Raw genomic sequence first — 22,963 nt, forward strand, 5'->3', positions numbered from 1 at the left:
GGCCACACGACAATTTCAGGAGTGGATAGGTACCGCCACCCACTCCTTAGCCCCAACTAAAAAACTCTCTAGAAACAGAGCATTGCCATCAGCCCCATGGTTTACAGAGGAGCTCCGTATTAAGAGGCAATTCTGTAGAAACAGGGAGAGACATTGGCGCAGATCCTACAGCGCTGAAAGCAAGACCAGCTATAAGGAAGCACTCTGACAATACAAAGCTCTTATTGTCGAGACAAAAAAATCTTATTTCACTGAACAAATCAATTCTGCTAAAAACTCAAGTAAAAAACTTTTTGAGATAACTAAGGTCTTAGCGGGAAACGCACCGGACCTGAATCCTCCACAATCCCAAGTCTTTTGTGATTCTCTGGCTGATTTCTTTTTCACAAAGGTAAATGATATATATCAAGCATTCGCCACAAAAACAGTAATGAGCCCCCCCATATCTAACAACGGGACCAACAATATCGAACTTTCTCAGTTCTTAGACCTTGGAGAAACACAAATCAAGGAAACAACGGCCACAATTAAATCAGGCTCAGCATTAGATCCTTGTCCTCTAAAAGTCATTCGTCCGATCATGGACTATCTCTCCCCTGACATTGTATCAATCTGCAACACAATGTTCAGAACTGGGATATACCCAGACTCCCTTAAAAATACCTTGGTCAAACCCCTACTTAAGAAAGTTAATCTGGACAAGGACCAACTAAAAAACTACCGCCCCATAGCCAGTCTTCCCTTTTTAGCAACGGTAGTGGAAAAGGCTATGAACTCACAACTCTCAGAGTTCATAGAAAAACATCAACTACTGGACAACACCCAATTTGGTTTCCGCAAGTTCCACAGAACCGAAACCGCCTTAATAAAAGCTACAGAGGACATAAGAGTGATCCGGGACCAGGGAGGTACAGCAATACTCGTACTGCTCAATCTGTCGGCAGCCTTCGACACGGTCGACCACAAGATCCTGGTCGACCGTGCCGAAAAACTGGGCATCCGCCACATGGCTAGAAATCTGCTCTCCTCCTTCTTGGCAGGTAGATCACAGGTGGTCACACTGGGGCCCTTCCAATCGCACAAGCTGTCACTACCGTGTGGGGTTCCCCAAGGCTCATCCCTTAGTCCGACACTATTCAATATCTACGTGTCGGACCTGGCCTCTATCATCAAGGCCTATGGGATGAGCCTTACTTCGTACGCGGATGACACCCAGCTTGTGTTGGCCATTAACGGGAATGGAGACAAGGTAGCTGAAAACTTCCAAGAGGGCATGCGGGCGATCGGTGAGTGGATGGCCTCTAACTGTCTAAAGTTAAATGCCGAAAAAACGGAGGTCGTCATATTTGGAAATCTCTCCCCAGGATGGTCAAACACCTGGTGGCCCCCCACGCACGGAACACCACCTACACCAGCCATCACCGTCAGAAATCTGGGGGTGATTTTTGACGATAAATTAAATTTTATGGCACACTCAAATAAAATAGCAGCAACAGCCCATCACAAACTTAGGCTGATCAAGAAAATCATGCTGTTTTTTCCAACCTCAGCAGGTAAGACGCTGATAAGCGCCCTCGTGCTGTCATCTCTTGACTATTGTAACGGCTTATTCATCAACGCCCAAGCAAGAGTGACCAACAAAATGCAGACCATCCAGAATGCTGCAGCCCGCCTCCTGTCTGGAATCCCTAAGTTCTCACCAATCTCTGAGACTATAAGGGACTTGCATTGGCTCAAGATTCGAAACCGGATCAAGTTTAAAGCGCTGTGCATACTCTATAAAGCATTGCACAACTGTGGTCCACATTTCCTGAAATCCCATCTCGGACACCAGTCCTCCATAAGATCGCTCCGATCTAATAACCTTAAAATCCTTCAAATACCACGAACAAAAACAGTTAACTGGGGCGATAGACGCTTCCTTGTGGCAGCTCCCAGGTTATGGAACTCCCTGCCAGCATCCATCAAGGACAGCCCATCCCTGATGCATTTCCGTAGAAAGATAAAGACCTGGCTGTTTGATCAAGAATAGTTACCGGCTCAACCTCGGGAATACATTCAAAGTTTCTAGCGCCGAGACGCCTACAGGCAATTGTACGCGCTGTATAAATCTCAAAAATAAATAAATGAGCTACACATCGTTTCCCTCCTCTCCCAACCAGAATAGAGTGTAATAGAGAAAACTGGTGTAAACCTAACAATAATAACTCATTCAGTATGGTCAACAATAACCTTAACAATAAAACAGAGGGAGCCAGTAGCTTGGAATCTAACGTAAACCCCACAAATGAGTCACTAGGTGGATTTGCCCCAATATACTAGGCCCATATATCCCTAGGGAAGGAGCCAACAACACCATTCTTTTTCCAATGGCAGTCCTTATTCAGAACAGCAGACCATACACAGCTAAGAATGGATTTGCCATGAGAGGTGGTGGTTTTCTTTGATGCTAGGTTTGAGTAACTTTGCTGGCCTTGGGAGTGGTTTAGATGGAAGCAAGCACAGAGGAACATGGATGTTGTCACTTTACGTTTTGTGGTGAAGGCATATCCCCAAAATAGTTACATGGTCATTTGCTGAATTTTGTGGACTGAGAAATACCTTCATTTCACTCTAATTTGTTGCTTGTTCTTCACTAATCACAGTGTAGTTTCACCTTTGTAAGTGCCTTACTTGACTAACTCTCAGCAGAGAGCAGGCTGGACCTTGAGAGGAATGGAAGACTCACCTGCCGATTACAAGAAAAACTCCTATTAGCCTGACAGAGGACCATTTAAAGGAAATAGGATCTCCTACCTTGTTTTTGCAACTCCGGGACTGCAAAGCTGCTTCAGTGGTGAGGGCGAGGGCTAGAGCTAGGAGAGCTAGCCCCTCGTAGACCCCTAAGAATATATTAGCCCTGGTCCTACCAGTGCAGCGTGCTGACCTTTGGAACCTCTCTCCTGAAACTGGAGAGTACAGAAGGTCATGTAGTCAGAAGGCTGAGTACCTAGTAGAAAAAACTGTAAAACAAATGTAACTGGACATTTCACCTGCATGTGGGAAACTTCTTCCAAGTGTCTGAATAGTTGAAACAACCATGTTGACAAAAAGAATGACAGAATCACAGGGATGGAATGTAACTGGAGATTTTGCTGTGGACCTAAACTGGAGTTGTATGTGACCCCTTGCAGTGGACTGGAGGAGTGGGGTTTGAGGGGTGGGGAATGTTCAGTCAGACTTCAAATTCTAGATCAGAATATTAGAAGCTATAAAAGATACTAATACTGCTGATCTCTAGATAAAGGTAAGTAACTTTGTAGAGAATGTGCTTGACTTTTTTGACAAATGAATGACAGCAGTAACTAACTGAAAGAAAGGTCATCTTCCTGGGTGACGTTTCTACCTATATACCTCTTGATCTGTGATGCATGCGCCTATTAGGAGACCTTTAGATTGCTATAAAGGGAAGATAGTTCAAAATTCTGATTGGCTGTAACAAACATGTTTTTTTGTCTGAGGTCTGTTTTCGGATTGCTATCACTTCTAAAAGTAAAGTAGAATATTAATGGGCAGAACATAAATGAAATTGAGTTTATGTTGGACTTATTTGTATGATCTAGTAAGGTATACGTTTTTAAAAACAGGGTGGTACTGCAGTTCCAAGCTTTTCATGTGTTTAAGATATAAAACAAAACCCTACAATAATTGAGTAAATGTAATCAATTAAAAACTAATGCAAATCTCGGCTGCTGTAAACCACATGTATAGAGGGTTTTGAAGCAAGGGAGCAAGAATTTGTCACACAAGAAAAGTAAATAATAGCCGTTTCACTTACCTATTTTCTTAATTTAGAGAGAATTGCATGTAAAAATACAACATCGCTTTTACATCCATGCGTTTGCTTTATTGTGTACTGACTAGGTGCTGCAGAAGACATTCTGCATTCAATAGAGGTGTCTCCTTTCTCTGGTTTTGTCAGACCAAACGGTGCAAGTTTTGTGTTTTGCAGTGACAGCCATTAAAGGATGACATTTACCAATAGATGGTTTCCCCAGCACCTTCAGTGTGTATTTTCATCTGTCACAACAATTAAGAAAACCTTACACAAAATTTTACTTTTCTCTCTTGGGATCTTCTTCGGCTTAAGAAGCCAGACATGCAAGCGGGGCTTCCTCAATCTTCAGTGCTGCCAAAGACCAAGAATGTTAACCTGGAATTCCATAAACCCTTTTTCTGCAACCCAACAGTTGACCCATTGTTGGATGATGAACTGTGTGATGACTCTGACGATGACTGGAATGAGAGCTATGAACCATCCTATATTGAACAAGTTCTTAAGCCGGATGGTACTATCCCCATTGAAAGAAACAACTTTGACTCATTTTCACTTACATCAGCAGATCTGTCAGATGTCAGTTCGTGGCAGTTAAACAAGAGCAGAGCATACATTCCATCTTTGCAAGGTTTGTCTCATGATACAACTGAATGCAGCTCACTTTTGCCAGATGTGTCTCAGGAGGCAGCTAATTGCAGCTCCTCTTTGTCTGATGTGTCCCATGAAACAGCGGAATCTAGTTCATTTCTGCCTGATATATCCCAAGGGAGTACAGACTTCAGCTCATCATTGCCGGATGTTTTCTTTGGGAAAGCTGACCACATACTGCCGTTACTGGATGCACGCCTTAAAACACCAGACCCAGATGTGGTTGCACATGGAGATTATTCAGCACACGTTCGCATCCAGTCTCTGCAAGTAAACTGTGATGAGGTATGTTGAATTCTTAGCTTTTATTATCTAGCATTGTTTTCAATCACTCTAAAGCTAGTCTCTAAGAAGTAGCATTATATTTATAGGGGAATGTGCCTTTTTGTTGCACCTTTCGAGCATGTATTTGGATATTTGATTGTTGCACATATGTTAATGAGCCATGGTGTTGTAGGTAAAGATGCCTTGGAATTTATATTAATTAAAAGCACATTTAAATGTCAATTTTTCTATTTCCTACAAAAGGTGTATATTTTTGTGGTGTGTTCGATGTGTTGTGGTGTTGAGTTCCTTGGAGATGCCAATCTACAAATTCTCTCCAAAGCAGATGAAATGGGGCGGAGAGTTGACCTGATTTGAATTGGTAATAGTAGAAGGTTTCCTTTTTCTCCATCTGGTGATGGATGATGAGATTGAACAACTATTTGAGAACTTAGTCATGAAAAGCTTTGTGGATCAATGCAGAATAATCAGAATGGGTTTATTGTGGGATTGGTGGCAAGCATCGAAAGTAAAATCTGCTGTACAGTTTTGCAGGACATTTAGCATTTTGACTTGCCAATAGTGTATACTCCCAAGAAATAAGTCAGGGCATGGTTTAGAGTGACTCCAAAAGGGTTTTTTAATTTCTTTGAGGAGACGATTATTAGATTATAACTGGAGGAGCAGAGGTGGCAAGAGGCTTCGGGCAGCCTCTGATTTGAAAATAATTTGTTAAAACATATAGGCACAAGATGTTGTTCATGTTCTTGCATGCCATTAATGATCAAAGGATTGTGATCAAGTTAAAGCTGTTGCCTGGGACAGTAATGTTAACAGCAACATCTGTTGGTTCACCGAACTGTCTCCCAGTAGGGGCTTGTGGTATCTAATTAGAGGAGGACAGAATATGCAGCCTTTGGGATAGAGGTAGAGAAGAAACAGAAAAAGAGATTTAGTAGACTTGAGTAATTCCCTTGTGTTCTCAAAACTGAAATCAACAAAGTGCGGACAGCAGGCAGTGAGTTGGTTTGGGCATCCCAGACTGGGAGTAGCTAGTGGCAGATGTAGTAAAATTATGGGGAGCAAATGGGCAACATTGCAACAAAGGAACCCCACTTGCCATATGTTCCTTATACCAGTTTTCCCTAATTCTGCTAAGTCTTTGCCAAATGTCTGAAAGTGACTGCTGTTTTGCATGCAGTAAGCATTTCCATTTTCTGGAACAGGCGTTAATAAAAAAAAAAAAACTTTATTCCTCTGTATGCTGTGCGTAATACCTCTTTGAATACATAGCCCGAGTAGAACCAGTAACTTTTAAAGCTGAGGTTTTAGATAGAGAATGGCTATCATGTTTTGGGCTATTTGACCCTGTGAAAACTTGGAAACTCAAATTCTCTTTTGCCTAACGCCATGTTTCAGTTAGGTCAAAAAAAGTCATAAGCTGTAATAAACAAAAAATGCTTGTTTGGAACTTAGAACAGGAAAAGAAAATGCATGCAGTGCCTACTTAGCACAATATATGTTCCCTTTGTTTTGACTTCATGTACATGCTTTTGCTTCTTCTGTCGCTGCATTCTCAAAAATGTCCTCTCCTAATTGATGTCCCCTGTAACTGTTGTAAAGGAGCTCACCTTCTCACGACTCTGCTGCAGTAGATGCATTTACTGTCACTCATTTGCCTCCTCATCTGAAGACTTCAGAGGGCGATGAATCTTGTAGCTCGTCTCAGGTTCATCCTCAAAATAAATTATCACAACAGCCTTATCTACTGTATAGTGGATGCCAGGGCCAAAACCAACACTTGTCAGTTCATTCTGTATTGTTCACCAGGCCTTCTCAGACATGGCCTAGCATTCTTTGTGTCCATATTCCAAAACTACAACCAAGCCAGAACCCTTTTTTCCTTACTGATAACCTTATTGCTGTTCCTGCATCCTTGGGCATGGCTGGCATTAAAGTCTTCATTGTTAATGCATCCAAACTTTGTAATCCTCTTCCACAACCGATTTTGAGTATTTCCAACCCCATAGCCTTCAGTGGGCCAACCAGGATGTGGGCGTTTAACTCCGTCTATGTCTATATTATTGATTTATTTTTTTGTGGCAGTGTACTTTTAAGACACTTTGTAAAGTGGCTCCTATTTCCTGATGTGAAAATGTTCCCTTTTGTGTAGCTTTCAAACCTAAACAAAATTGTTAACTACAAATTTGTGTTTTTGTGAAATATAATATTACCACACAAAGAATTAATGAACTTGGCCTTTTCAAATAATCATAAAGGCAGGCGATTGTGCAGGATTTAGACTCCCACCTGACCACATAATGCCTACCATTTGTACCCATTAGAATCTCATACTTATTTATCCTTGCTGCTGATTTATTACTGCACTCAGATGTTTCCTCTTGGAGATCAATTGTAAGACTTTCCACAGTTCTGCAACTCCTAGCCTTGAAAGTCTTAGACAGAAAGCGCTTTCACCTTCTTTGTCTTCATCTGTGGAATGCCCCATCTTCAAAAAATGCATAGATCTCGATCTTATATCTGGTGGAAAAAAAAAACATTTTCTACATACCATATATTAGTCATGTCTGAGTATTTGAACATGGCAGCATCTGTTACTATGTGGTGGATAAGAGCTCAATAGACTTGTAATAAACTAACTTGAGACAGTTCATGAATTAATAGGCCTTTGTTCACCATTGGGAATAAGCTTTAATCCAGTGTGGATGAACATATGCTTTAAACAGAGATAATACACATACATTTAAGTAGCTTTCTGTGTCAGTCAGTTAGTATAAACTTTATTTGATTCCCCCAGTAAATGCACAGATAAACATTCCAAAAAGTGTATCTAAAAACACACAACAAAATACAACAGCGAAGATAAAAACAGCATGTAATACAGAGGTACCTAATTATTCCATTCTCAATGCATCTGATAAATACCTAGATAAAACAAAGCACACTTTGGATGTGGGTAAAAGTTGTCGAAACAAAAGCGCTGGTCCCACTTGTTTAAAATTCGTAGGTAACAAGAGTTGCCGTATGTAGTTAAACCGTAGTGTACTTAACCTGAGATAAATCACGACCGTATGCAAGGTATCGGAACTAGAAGCATTATCACAGACACACACTGGAATTTCAGAGTCTTTTAACCAGCCTCCATTGGAGAACATCAATTGAAGGATCCGGTTTAGCATACAATAGGTCAACAGCCTTCAGTGGTGACTGTGCATCCCCAGATTCAAATATGATTCCATTCTGCAAACTGATTAGACCAAAATGAACTGACGCATAGACTGCCTGGTCAAAGCAAGGGCTTCTCACTCCGATGCCACCCTGGCGGTAAAGGCCCCCTTAACTTGCGCAATCTGCCATACCAATGCGAATAGGATCATAAAATAAATTCCAGGCTCCCTAGTTCTCTCATATTACGCAAAATATAGTGCAGCCATGGAAATTGTGCCATATTATCCAGTCCCATACATCGCACAAAATTAATTTAAGGTTCGGCTCACCCTTTAACCAAACTGACAGCCATAATAACAAGGGGAGGGGGCGAATAAGATCTGATATATATATATATATATATATCACATACCCAACTCTTCATGTGCAATCTCAGATGACGTACTTTGCAGGATGTTTAAAATTCCTCTAAGAATTTTTTTTTTCCTCAACCTGAATGGGTGCAATGGACGCTTTTCCCCTGATTTCATAGCCAAAGCTAGCTATGGGAGTACATATGGCTTTTAAGAAATCTAGCAACGCTTGATTTGTGTGCGCCCCAACCGTCGTAAAAAATCACCAATGCTGTAAATGGCCCATTCAATATGCATTCTATTATTTTTTAATAATGATTGCCAGTTGTGGTGGGAATCAACAAAATGCCCACATAAGAAGCCTTTTCCACCCCACTAATATGATGACCCTTAACATTACGGGTTTTAGTGCCTTTAGATACCACCACCATAACATGAGATTTCTTGTAATTGGTTGTGAGATCAGGCTATCCATAAACCAAATAAAAGTGGCTGTAAACCCCTTTCTGCGCCTGTAACTAAAACAGCGGCATCTGCATATAAAAGGACGGGCACCAATCCGCCATCTACACTAGGAACATCTTGACACTGTTCGATTAAAACAGATTCTAGCTGATTAATATAAAGAATAAAAAGAAAGGGAGCCAGGTTACAGCCCTGATGAACCCCTTTCTTAAAGCGAAAGTGCCAAATGCACTCCCCATTGGGACCATACCTCACAGAGTCCGTTAGACCATTATACAGATGGCCCAGAGCTTGGCTCTGTTAACCCTATAAAACACTGAGCTGATGTCCATGAAGGTAAGATAGATTGACGCCCCCCCCACCCCATCCCCCCCCCATTGTTGCTGCAGTGCACTTGGTAATAAGCCAGTATAAATTTAGACTTTGCTCAACGGTACCCCGGGAAGATCTAAACCCATATTGTATGTTGGGCAAAATATTTTGATAATTTGCCATGTAGTGAGACGGTCTAAGACCACCTGACCTATAATTTAACCTCAGAGTCCACCAATGAGTTGGGTCACTCGCATGCTGGGTCCGCTCTGCTCCTCTTTTTAAATACTGAGACAATCACAGAGTGATGCCACGAAGGTGAAAGCGTGTCACAAGAAGTAGCATGTAGGTGCTAAGTCAACGGATGTCCATAGATCAACCAGAGACTTATACAATTCTCCATGAACCACATCAAGTCCAGGGGCTTTTCCAGCGAGAAGATAGGTTAGCTTTTCTTACCTCCTTCCACTGAAAAGTAAACTTTAATTCCTTCTGAATTCAAGATGTAATGGGTTCCATGCCCTCATTGTTATAGATGGCCTCAAACTGCTCGATCCATGCCTGAACCTTGATAGTTAGGGCCTCATTTGACAACTGCTCGAACTTAACATTGGGTGGCTAACAACCTTTCAGAAGGTCGCACTGTTTTGAGATGCACTAGCCCCCAATAAGTTCTCCCATGCCTCCTTTTTTAAATTACTCTGACGTTCTTTATGTGCCAAGCTGTATATGGCCCTAGCCTTTCTCACCTCTTCCTGATTGCGGGGTTTTTATGCAGGATCTCCAGCAGATCTCGGTGTTCCCGGGAGCACTTCTTGTCAAACCATTTATGAAGGGGTTTGGAGGCCATCACCCCTGTCTTAGTAAGAGCAGATTTGATAGATCTGCAGATGCTTATGGAAGCTGCCATATTGGCGTCAGAGGCATCCACATTTAAACAAATTAAGAAATCAGACTGACAAGTAGCAATCAGTTTTTAGATGAAATCGGCAGGGGTAATCTTGGCTCATTTTACCCTTCGGCCTTGATCTGTTAATGTGACAAATTTTTTAAATAGTCAGCCAGCATGTGCCACCCAGCCCACAGAAAAGTGGCCATCAGAGGATTATGGTCACTGTGTATATCCCACTTTAACCTGAAATTAACAAGAGTAAATAAAAAGACATGCAGAGACAAAAATATAATCGATTTATAGAGTTAGCGCCTCTCCCCTTGAGCTTGGGCGTCCACTCTTCTAGACTAGGTTCCCCCTTGCTAAACCAATTGCTTTAATGATAATCTGTAATCACATTGTTTAGCATATCACCCTGCGGAGTATGTTTAAGGTGAACCTGATCAGTAATTGACAATACATTTCCTATATCCCTATTAATATGACAACCCATGCTGGGGTGCAAATAAAAATCCAACATAATGATCATAAAGTTGGGAAAACAATAGTAAAAACGTCAAAAAATGTTCTAAGGTTTCTGACAATAACATGTTAATCTCTAGCTGTCTGAGTTATAGACATTCAGAGTTGGCACCCTGTCCAAATTTGGAAAAAACAAGAGAATACCTAAAAATTTAGTTGAGTTAGAGGCAACCATCTCCACTTTACACTTCAAACTTATTTTTTCTAATGAGTGTCTCTAGTACCCCTCCTAGCTCTTCCATGTGAAGAAGAAATGGCAGTGGCAGCAAACCAGACTTACCCATCCAGGTACATACTGCCCTTTACATCCCAGGTCTCTTGAAAACACATTATATTGTGGGTGCAAAGCATCTTCACACACGCCTCATCAAGTATTCTGCTTTGGACTCCATCTATATTCCAACTTAACTCTTTGAGAACAATATCTAAGCTTGCCACCATAGACAAAACAGGAATTCCTGCCCCAGGGCTTGGGGCCAGTCCGTCAGGATCCCCACGACAAGTCAATGGCTCAAAGCGATTGCTAAGATGCAGACTAGGGCCCTGTCCCTGAAGAGACGTATTGACAGAGCCACCTCTCAGACCCCAGTTCACTCCCCTGCATAACCCTCGTCTTTGGGGGCTGATAAAAAAAACCTAGGGGAAGCACTGAAATTCTACATCCCGAAGTAGTACTGGTCCTAAGATTATGTTGAAGGTGGACCGCCATCATAGCATTACGAGAATGTACAACTATACAGTCACCTCTGCTTATTTTATGAGGATTCCCTATCCAGCCTACTCTCCGGTCCATTATCATCTCTTCAAATAAGGACTGATCAAGTAGCTTTCTGCGCATTGGCTCAATCGCTACCACCTTGATCAATTGTTATAATCACTCTGTGAATGTATGGATCTTATTATCATTGAAGGCCACTTCTGTCAAAATTACATTCTTAAGATGGATGGATTTTTAAGTTTAGGTGGAGCTACTCTGCAACCTAAACAATTCTTAATGGTCTCTTGTGACTTTTTCTGCCCTTTCACATTAATTGCCATAAATGCCCAAATCTTCTCATGCATAGTGCAAACTGATGCTAGTTCTGGTCACCACCCACATACACTGCTTCCCATGCTTCTCTATGCCCTCTCTTCCTTTGTTCCTCATCAGCCTATGTGGACTGGTATTGTTGACTTCGGTTTCCCTGTCAGTTTTCCTGTCTCACCCCAATGCCAACACCCTTTCCACTGCCATCACCCGTTTTCCTCTCCTTACCACAGTCTCTTTTGGTTCCAGATGCCCTCTTGCATCTGGCTATAGACTGATTTGGCTGTCTGTGGAGCAGTGCTAATGAGATCAACTAAGTACCAAGACTTTGGCATATCATGGATGCTTATATGTGCCATGTTATGAGTGATGCAGCTCTTTCATTTTGTACGTTTTAAATTTTACTGCATACAAAAGTGGTGCCACTGTGTGTTCACAGGTGTACTTTAATTTTACCAGCCAGGCTGGTTTGCCTTTCCCAATGCTTTTTTTGTTAAGGCTGCAAACACCGTGTTCTGTTTGTCATTGCAAATGTATTTATTTATTTTCCTGTTCTCATTGGTTGAGTGACAACTGCCTCTTTGGAATGCGCTGTCTGTAGACCTAGCTGGCCTAGCCACCATGTAATAACAGCGATTGTATGCTATGTTTTTTTTTCTGTGAACCTTCTACTTCCACCTCTCTGTGCCCCGCACCTCAAAATAGGCTGTCGCTGGCACCTCATGCACACTGCTGCCAACATGTTCTTTCTGCATGCACTGGTTGTTTAGCTTCTTTACCTTCACTCCTCATGTCTTTCAGTCTTTGCTTTGCCATCGTCCACCCTCTACAGAGGCTCTTCCCGTGCTGCCACATTGTTTAATGTGGACTTAATTTATTGTGTGTTTTTGGGTGAAACCTCCTCTTCCCACCGTGTTTCTTTGCCGTCATGCCATGCCTCCTCTGTTGCTGGTTTATCTGTTGTTCAGCTGTAAACTGTCTGGATTGCCTCGCTATGTACCTCTGGGCTGTGATCCTAACTGACGCTGTAGGGGTGTTTTTTCAATGTCTATCTTAAAGCAGTCATGTGATGATCACAATACACCAACTCATTCCCCATCTCCCAAACTCCACCTGCATTTGTGTACCACCCAAACTGTTTCTTTTCATTCTCGACCCTCTGTTTACCCAATGTATCTTTTATTCTACACTGTTATTTTTTCATCTCCTCTTCATTTACCCTCTTGTTTTTCCTAGCATCTCACTTCATTCTTCCCCATACCTTGTTCAACCACTGTTCCTTTTAATTACTCTTCTTCGGTGTTCTCCCCCTCCTACCAAAAATCCTTCCTATGACGCTTCAATGGCTTAACTTCTTATCAGTCCGTAGGTCCCCCAGGCCGTAGGTAAGGTCTCGGAAATTAGTTCTTTATCAATAGTATACAGTGAGAGGTAAGGACTTTGGAACAAATACATTCATGAATGACTCTGTAAAGTCTTTGGATGCATAGGGAATGCCCAGGAATGAGATATTGCTCCAAGAAGTGTGGCTCATACTCGAGTTCGAGAGGTAGTCCAAGCTTTGTGAAAGGACTGAGACCAAGATGTGAGAGTCACACCGAATGAGTATCACTGTGCATTGTGGTGTAGCACTTGCATCATATATTATCTATTGTGCACCAAGAATTGACTCTTACAAACAAAAAGTGAGACTGCAATTGTTGCCCTTTCCTGCGTCTTTCTTTCTTCTCTCCTCAGCCTCTGTTTTGAGTGTGCCCATTCCCGGCAATACAAGCAGCTTTCTTTCATAGTTATTTAATCAAAACAACAAATCAGTCTATTGCCTGATTTGGACAAAGCTCCAACATTGCGTTTTTTTTAGCTGTAGGTTTTGTGATGCAACCCACACTTTTAATGTTCTCTTTAGGCCAATCATGGTAAACAAGACTCCTGTGGTCCAAAGTGACATCATAAAAAACTCCAGTTTCCCTCTTGTTGTCTCTCTAGATGTTACTGAGAATCCCTTTGCGAAAAATCATTGCCGTTATTCACCATTACCCAACTTTTATGGTATATATTCTTTCCAATCAGTAGTAATTCTTTTATTAATACAAGCAGCATGAATAATAAATATAAAATTAATCCAAAGCAAGACCGTTATTGCAGGTAAGTTGGTATAGGATAATTCTTTGAATCCATCAACTGTTATTGTGCTACAATTCTGTAGGCAGTCAACTTTTCTAACTCCGATTTTATTTTGTACAGACTTACTTTCTGGTGAGTGTCCTCAGTTAAAAGAGTCATGTTAGCAGATCCTTGTTGCCTAGAGGAGACAGTAGTTATGCATGTCAAATATTTAGGTATTACGTTCTAGCTGTTTTATAGTCTAGATCAGGGGTTCTTAACCTTTCACCTTCTGGAGGCCCCCTCTAAATCATTACTGAAATCTGGTGACCTCCGCTGAATCATTTATTTGAATTCAGGGACCCCAACTAAGTCATATTGGAACCAGGAGACTCTCCTAAGCAATTTGTTTAATTTGAACTGCCAAGCAATACACCAAGATACAGAAACAAGCATTCATCAAAAATACACAAATGATGAAATATTTAATTCCCAAACAAATAAATATATATATTTTCATTCAAATGGCAAGGTTGGAGCTTTTCAATTGAGATCACCTATTGTCCATGCTATATTCTGTTTGATTCACTTGCACTGCCTAAACGAATTCACAGAACGTTTTTTTTAAAAAAAACTGTTTCTCTTGTAGCTTCTTTTTTAATATACAATTTAGAAATCTGTTAATTTTATTTGATTTTCTAAGGAGTTGCGGTCCCCCTGAGTAGGCATGTGGTCCCCGGACCACAGGTTAAGTAAGCACCTCTGGTCTAGAATGGCCAATGGATACCAATATGTAGTCTATACAACTTTTAGAGTTGCTCCTACTAAATGTGGCAGCATTCGGGCTATCAGAGCAGTCGACCATTGCAAGCCCGAAGTCCATGTCCCGAAACAAGTCTTCTCAACTATGCAACAGCACATGTACAGGGTACTATCGGACTACTTTCCAACATTGGAATATTGTAAGCCATGTCTTCTTCCTGAAAGATATTCTCAAGTCCCGCCACAGGCTCGAATTTACGATTAAAATCACCCCCCACAATTACCATTGCCCTTGGGTTAATTGAGCATAAGAATTGGTCTAACTGTTCAATAACCACAGATTCATTACTCGCTAGGCTAGGTCTGCTATAGATAGATATTTATAATGTACAATTTGTTTCTTTCCGGTGTTATCTTTCCCCCCGCTATATCCTGGATTAAAAAATTAACCTGGCTTATGTCAATGCCTAGAGTAACTTTTACCCAAATAACGAGTGCTCATGAGGGCCTCCCTCTAACCGAAGGAGTAGCAGCTGCACTATATGTTTTAAATCCTACTTTGTGGGGTGTTTCCAAACCCATGTTTCTTGTAATAAAATGATATCGCTTTGCCCCATGTATTCCTGCCACACTACATCCCCTTGGTTTCTTTTCAGCCCTGCAATATTCCAGGATGTCAATCTTATCTCTGTTTGACATTCCTCCATGCTTTGCTTATTAAATACTCCTTCCATTTCATTTGTAGCTCCTTGAGCTTCCTGAAAATCATCAGCAGAATTAGAATTATAGTTACAGTTAAGAGTATCTCTTCCATTGTTCTGCAGTGGATAAGTAGTCTCAGCTATTGCCTCAGTCTCATCAGGAAAAAGTGCTAACGGTACGTCCAGAATGTCAGATACTGTAGCTTTCTCCCATTTATTTACAAAACATATTCGATCCTGATGGCTGGACCTCTTATAAATTCTTCCTACATCCTCGTTTAAGGTACCGGAGTCAATGCCTACATTGGCATCATCTGCAACAAATTTAGCAGCTTCACCATTGTCAGGAGAAGTAGGTACGAAAACTTGTACACTTACCACAGAAACCATTTCATGTTGCAGTGTGGGTAGTTGTCAGTCTTGGGCATCTAAATCTGACAGGATCTGAAACCTATTAAACATGGAGATCGGAGTAGGTTTGCTTACTAAAGGCACAGTTGGTGGTTTATAGAAGTATCCCAAGGGGAGTGCAGCGATGTTAGTATTTAAACTACAAGTTGACTCACAGTAATTTAGTAAAGCGCGAACCATCTGTGGCCTGCGGAAATTAATCACAATGCAGTCGCCGTTTATACACTTAGAAGATTGCCTCACCCATCCCACTCTGCGAACCATTAAAATCTCCTTTGTATTCAAGGGTGGAACCTTTTATGATTTTTTAACCAGTCTGTAACTTTATTACGCAAGTCAACCCTCGGCTCTCTCTGCTCCTCCCTAAGGGCATGAACACCAGCCAAAATTAAGGCATGAGGCAGGGGGTAAGCTCAACACATCTACATTAGGTTTCAAACAGTTACTAATTAGATCAAATCTTATGTCATTGTTTGAGGTTCTCGGTACAGTTCCTAGAGCTAAACGTTCAGTATTATTTTGTGTACCTACATCATATCTGACCACTCTGTGGTATCTGGTATATTTAGCCACTCTTTGGCTGAGCTGAGGCAATGAGAGCACTCCTCAGTAGAGGCTTGCTTCATTAGGATGCTTGTAGTAATAACCTTGCCATGTGGTGGGAGGATAGTTACTGAACTCCTCACCATAACTTTATATATGGACTGGTGAAATTGTGCATGTTTCCTTTATTTCGTGCTTCCTTGGTAATATAAGAAACATTCCTTGCCGACTCTATACTCCGATTATACATTAGACACCAGCTGCTCACACAGAAAGACCAAGATAGTTTGACACTTACACTATCTTATATGCTCTTTCTCTTTACTATCCATCTATCCTCCTCAATCTTCCTCTAGCCCCAATGCATCCCTAAAAACTATAAGATGGCAAATGATCCCCTGAGAAGTTGTGTCCTAAGAACTGAGGCTAGTTCTGTGAGCATAGTTGGGCTGAAACACTTTTTATCTGAGCTCTGGGTTTTGGAGATGCTGTGGGCTTTTGCGTGTATTAGAGATGGTTTAAGTGACTTCAAAATTTGTTTTTTGATATACTTCCTACCGTCCTCAACTTCAGCTTTGTAAGTAGCTTCAGCAGCCATATTGGTTGCTTTTGCCCGTTTGTCAATGAGTTGGTTATTAGTAGCTCTCTTAATTGGAGGTGCAGTCTGGTTTTAGACTTCTGACCTTGGAATTCAAGATCTCTGCTCTTCTCCTGTACTTGTCCCTGACACTTAAACAATTCATTGTATGAATCCGAGGAGCAAATCGACTAGTGCCTTAAATTGTTATGCATGTAAATGCCTTAACACAAGAACTGCGCTGTACTATTCCAACTGCCCACTGCATGCCCCTACCACATCCTAGTTTTGTGACCAAATGAGTCACCATAGCCTACTGTTGCCTGTACAACATTTAATGTGCAAGATACCACCACCACCACCACCACCACCACCACCACAACCACTACAATAAAGTGCTCTAGTGGAGCTTGGTCCACCTTACGTCAAATACCCAAAATTAAAATATACAAAGATGACAAAGATGCTAGAGAAAATGCATCTGATCTAAAGAGGCCACTCTAGATACCTGGAGTTAAATAAGAAACACTTAATAGAATGCCTATAAATACAGCTGTTATTACCCCAGTTATATTGTACTAGGATTCATTGAGCCATTGTGGCTTGTGCAAAGCAGGAGCGAAATGCTTTCCGTCTTTCACCAGAAGTCGTTATATTCTGGTGTTCTTGTCGGGGACCCAAGAAGACTTCAGATATCAGTCTTGGCAATCTTGATTTCTGTCAGTACATCTTTCAACCCTATCCCTGTCAACTCCAGCTTGTATAGCTCGTATTACACCTCTTACCTATGCTTCCAAATCCACTGTCTTTCCTTCTGATGTTCACATTTGAAGGGCAACACTGGTCATGAGTGAACCGTATTGTTGACCTATAGGCCAGCATATCTAGCAATACCACATTATGGAAATGTCTTTATTTTATTTTACTTTCACAATAGCATTCTTTAAGTAGACCCTTCTGTTTTCTGTATTTAGAATAATGTGAAGGTGAATTGAATTTGTTTTGTTAAATAAAAACAGAGAAAGAAAATAAACTTAACATAAATAATGTCATTGCCTTATTATATCACTAGCAGGGAAATCTTTAAATACATTGTATTTAATTGCTTTCCCTTTACTTGCAGCTGAAAGAAGAAAATTCTCAACTGCTGGTGAAGATGGAAGAGATGCAGAAAGTTCATGATGCTCAGAGTGAGAAGTAGGCGTAATGGCACTTAACTATATGTATCACTAATTTTGCAAAGGAAGTTATGTCTTTGTTTCGTGAAAGGAATTTAAGATGCATTTTTGTTATATGTAGGTATAAAGAAAATTAAGGGATTTAATTGTTTGCCAGTACTTTTTAGGTCTCGGCCTGACGTCAGCAGCGCATGCGCTGCTCTCGTCATACGAGACTTCTTGGAATCGATACGATTCCAGAAGCTTCGTCCCAGCTCTGCCTTCAGCTTTCATTCGTGCGCGTCGTTTGGCGTCACGAATTATGCCAAAGGCAGTGCAAGGATTCCACTGAAGGCATGCCACTCATTCCTTGTTAGTTTTAACAAGGGGGGCACTGTTCCTGTATGCGGGGTGCAAAAAGTCACCCACGCATAGGGGTGCAAATAGTCACCCGTGCATTGAAGATCGAAAAGGTGAACAGATAGAGACAGGAATTCCTAGGAAAGAAGGACCCAGATGGTGAAGTGGAACAAACACTTATTGTCCTCTATTGCCCTCACACACCCCAAAAGGTGTCATGCTTCATCATTGGGCAGTTGCTCCTCGTAGGGCCGGCGCTGCAATTCCCTACGGGTCCCCCGAAGGGTCTCTTTATCGGAGATCTTTTTAAGGACTGCCGGATGGTGCATGTGGGTATGTGGGGTTAGGGTCCAAAAGAGAGTGAAAAAAGTGCGTGCTAGGTAGTGAAAAAAGTTAATAAAGGGTAAACATGCAGCCAATGTGTGAATTGTAAACCCTTGGCAGATAATCTGCTAGTTAAAATCTAGCCCCGGAGGCACACTATGTCCGGGTATCAAAGAGGTCATAGGTCAACATGTTTCGCGCCTTGTGTCGCCTTAAGGGTCGTTGGCGCTTCTTCAGGACCAGAGCAAAAATATAAAGTGCACGTGATGAAAATTATTGAACCCTCTAACTCAACAGGGCGAGGCAGTAACCTGTATACCTATAGTGTGGCTACAGCTGCATGATGAACGAACGCTCCTGATGAAAACCTAGGAAAGAGAGCACAGAGTAAACAACAGATCAGAGCATCAGTGACAACTTGATGCTTCATAACGTGTCACATCTGTGTTCGCAGCAATATTTAGAGACAAAAAACAAAAAACAGGCACAGGAGGCATAAAAATGCGATCAATGGGGCAATGGCCCGGTGCGGTATTGCTGTTACACCATGCCATTCAGTCTTGTGGATTGTGATACCACTCGTAGCCCCGCTTATATCCTACATGGAAGATTATGCCCAAAAGTGACAGCAGTTGATAGTATATGAATGTTGCTACGCCTATTAACGGTACCGGGAGGTTGTAAGTTTAAAGGATGCTTACCTCATAGCGTTATGAGGATACCTCCACCGGCGAGAGCAAGGAATGCCCGCACATTACTGGGCTGTAAAAACATTAAACACAGAGATGCAGGAACAAAAACCAGACACAGGCTGTGCTGAGCAAATTACTTGCCATGTCCGACTCTCTGCCACGGTGATCTACTTACAATTTTGCCGGGGTGTTATCTCCTCTACACCTACCCCTTCCAAGTCTCTGCCGGGAGTGGAAAAGTGGCAGCAAACGTTGTGCTAATAGTGTAATGAGATCAGGTGTGGGAGTTAACCATTTCCGGGTTGTCCCTGTTAATTAACTAGAGCGAGCATGCGCAATAGCAAGGGTAAAGAGCGCATGTGCGTTGTTAGGGAGAAGTACTCTCCAGTGCATGCGCAAAGGTTAGAGTGGGTACATTTTAATTTTTCATTTTTTATAGGGTTCACAGAAATACCCACATGTTACATTACTGGAAACCCACTACCCAGCTTACTCGTGCTAAAGTATTTGTCGCATGAGCGCCGCTCTCACTTAGTAGATCCGGGACCCTACCCCGTGCTGAAAGGAGCGAGAAGAAAGTCTGTGTTCCTGTATGCACCCCGCATACAGGAACAGTGCCCCCCTTGTTAAAACTAATATAGTCTTTTGGAGCATGGACACTGGACCTTTTAATAGCTCCATGGCCCCCCCTCTTTTTTGTTGTGTTAACTCATTCCTTGTTGCCACCCTGTCTCCTTTTAGGCACGCCCACCGGGATTGGATCGTTTATGGGCGGATTTACACTCTTTCCTTTAAAGGACTCTAAGCACTATTTTTTTTCTCATTTGCAGCGCTGTCCACACGCTTGTAATGGCCGATGACAGCCTCTCCTGCTTTAGCCCCCCACCCTCGCAAAATGTGGAATTCTGCTGCATCATCAACGCACCTTATCTCTCTGGTGTTTAGCTTTTTAAAGCAATCTATTCATGCATTAATTTGCGCATTATAATGAGCTGACGAGTATATTTTGTGTGAGGCGGGGTTGGACTACAGAGGTATGTTTGAATGGTCCTAGTTAAGGATCTAATGTATATTTGTAATACACGTTCTGGTTTGCGGACATGAACCCAGTGGTCTAAGGGGTAGTTAGCCAGGCCTTGGAAGAAACGTGGGCTCTCATCACACAGGGAGTGCAGCGTCATCTTAGATCTTGCATGGCAAGGATGCAATGAGCCCCAGTGGGACACTCACCGCTTAGAGGTGATGCAGACACACCACAGAATGAACACAAGTTGCTTTTGTGCACCCCGCATGTGCGTCTGTTGTGACTCTGCGCTTGTGCCCTGGTGCTGTGCACACGGAAGCAGGGCTGCGGGAACAGAGGTGCCTGGAGGGTACTCGGCCTTTGTGTACATTATCGTGACCCTCTGTCAGGCTGCAGCTCAGTGCTGTATTTAACGATTGGAGGAGATGAGACCCCCTGATGTACACACACTCGCTGTGCATCAAGAGGCAGAGAACCAGGTCAGCAGAGAGTAGGATCTGCCTCTTATGTTGCCCCCACGTTTTTTCTGATGTTTACACTGGTTTCTGGCAAAGCTGCTCTACCGCCTAAGAATCGGGTCAGCAGAGCTGCTCTAGAGCCAGAGAACCAGGTCAGCAGAGCTGCTCTAGAGCCAGGGAACCAGGTCAGCCGAGCTGCAGTAGAGCCAGAGAAACAAGGTCAGCAGAGCTGCTTTAGAGCCAGAGAACCAGGTCAGCAGAGCAGCTTTAGAGCCAGAGAACCAGGTCAGCAGAGCTGCTGTAGAGCCAGAGAAACCAGGTCAGCAGAGAGTAGAATCTGCCTCTTATGTTGCCCCCACTTTTTTTCTGATGTTTACACTGGTTTCTGGGTATAGTTTGGCTGGGACCCTGCTAATCAGGGCCCCAGCCTCTCTGTTCTCTCTAAGCAACCTGGAGTGCATATTGGGTGCACTAGTGATTGGATACTGTGGTGCCTTATGAGTCCCTAGTATATGGTACCTTAGGTACCTAGGGCATAGGTACTTCACAGGCCTACCAGGGGCTGAAACATGTATTATGCCACCCCTGGGAAGCAGACTAAATCTGACACCACAGGCCTGCTACTGCAGCCTGATTGAGGTGGTGCTAGCACTCCTCACTGAGATATAGGTTCACTATATCTCTCCCTGCACACACATTTAAACCTATCAGTCTCCCCTAAGGCAGGCCCTATCAATCTTGTGGGCAGGGTGCTTGATTTCCATGTGAGGGGGTGCCTCTGCCTGAGCAGGGCCCCTTTGCAGCTCTCCGAGTCTATTCTCTGGGGCTGTTTGTGAATGCCATCAAACCATATACTCTTAAGTGCATTATAACCTTGCGGTAAATGCTAACTTTGGAATGGCTGCATCAAAACATGTTGTGTTTGTTGTCAAACGCTTTGGAATCATACCCCAACACCAGTAACTGGTGTGGGAGTATGATCCCACCCTTCTAGAGGGATAAACATGTACCTACTGTGGAAACGCGGTAGAATCCTGAAGAGCCTGGCATCACAAAATGGATGCCACCAGTCGGGCTGCCCTCCTGCTGCTGACCGAAACTCGCAGTGGAGGAGGCCCAACAATAGGTATCCTGTCTCAGGGAGGTGTGACCACCTCCCAGACAGGGTTTAGTGCATTGGGGCTTGGTGGGTGCACTCCTAGAGTGCTTTGAAGTCCTGCACTGGGGGAGCAGTAGGCTCCTCTGTGCATACAACAGTTCAAACCGGTTTATGGGCTACCTGCCCCTGCTCTGGCGCGAAACTGGACAAAGGTTTTAGTCCTTCTATATATATCGAATTTAACCCCAAACATATCATAATGTCTATAAGAAATAGAGTAAACAGTACTACTTTTGACTGAAAGAAGTGTACCTATTGTTTATTTATTTTTTCATAAAATGTTATACCGAGCAAACTGTGTAGAAAGTTTTTCTTGCCCTCTGACATTAGATGGTCCTTTTATTGCAAATGTGCACAAGTATTTCAAATATTAGTTCTATTTATCCACAGGAACCATTGTTTTCTTATATACAAATATTACCCTGGTTCCGTCGTGAGTAGGGTTCCCCTGTTACTTCCTTAGATATTTCTTATAGACATTATGATATGTTTGGGGTTAAATTCGATATATATAGAAGGACTAAAACCTTTGTCCAGTTTCGCGCCAGAGCAGGGGCAGGTAGCCCCTAAACCGGTTTGAACTGGTGTATGCACAGAGGAGCCTATATAAGAAATACCTAGGCATTTGACCTCTGAAACTCTATGACAGGAGATTAAACATAAGAGTAGCAAGTTGAAGAGAGAGGCATTTCCTGTTAAGAAAAGGATTATCGGGCCAGGAAGAGAAAAGGTCTAAGATAGCTTTAACATCCCACAAGGACTGGTATTTAGGTCTAGGAGGTCTTTTGAGTCTAATGCTTTTCATAACTCTACAAATAATAAAGTTTTTACCTACCGTCTTATTATTGACAAGGAAATGTCCGGCGGAGATTGCAGATCTATAGCAATTAATGGATCTATAAGATAAGCCCTTATCGAATTGTTCTACTAGAAAGTTAACTATATTGACGATAGGAGCTTCCATGGGATCCAGGTTCATCTCCATGCACCAACAAAGCCATTTTTTCCAAATGTTGTTGTATCTATAGTGTGTTCCGGGAGCCCATGATTCACCGAGGAGAGAGAGAGCTGATGACGAAAGGCCAGGCAGTTCATTGGATTGCCTGACACTTTCCAGGCAAGAAGGTTCAAATTCCCTGAAATTATTAGGTGATGATCTTCTCTGTCTGCGTTGGAAACTAGACCCTTGCTCGCTGGGATTAG

At 42.4% G+C, this 22,963-nt stretch overlaps 1 protein-coding gene across 4 annotated transcripts in view; it reads left to right on the plus strand.

Moving 5' to 3' along the window:
• ENTR1 (endosome associated trafficking regulator 1) overlaps positions 1-22,963 on the plus strand; it is a 251,098-nt gene that overhangs the window by 74,445 nt on the left and 153,690 nt on the right. For 2 of the 4 annotated variants that reach the window (XM_085613114.1, XM_085613130.1), the window contains exons 3-4: positions 4,130-4,750; positions 17,710-17,783. In XM_085613114.1, the coding sequence (XP_085469240.1) occupies positions 4,130-4,750; positions 17,710-17,783 (695 nt within the window). Of the gene's footprint in view, positions 1-3,991; positions 4,751-17,709; positions 17,784-22,963 lie in introns of all 4 variants that reach the window. The other 2 variants (XM_085613139.1, XM_085613120.1) reach the window with 2 other exon arrangements.

The sequence above is a fragment of the Triturus cristatus genome, chromosome 1_2, assembly GCF_964204655.1.
Source record: "Triturus cristatus chromosome 1_2, aTriCri1.1, whole genome shotgun sequence".
Classification (NCBI taxonomy): domain Eukaryota; kingdom Metazoa; phylum Chordata; class Amphibia; order Caudata; family Salamandridae; genus Triturus; species Triturus cristatus.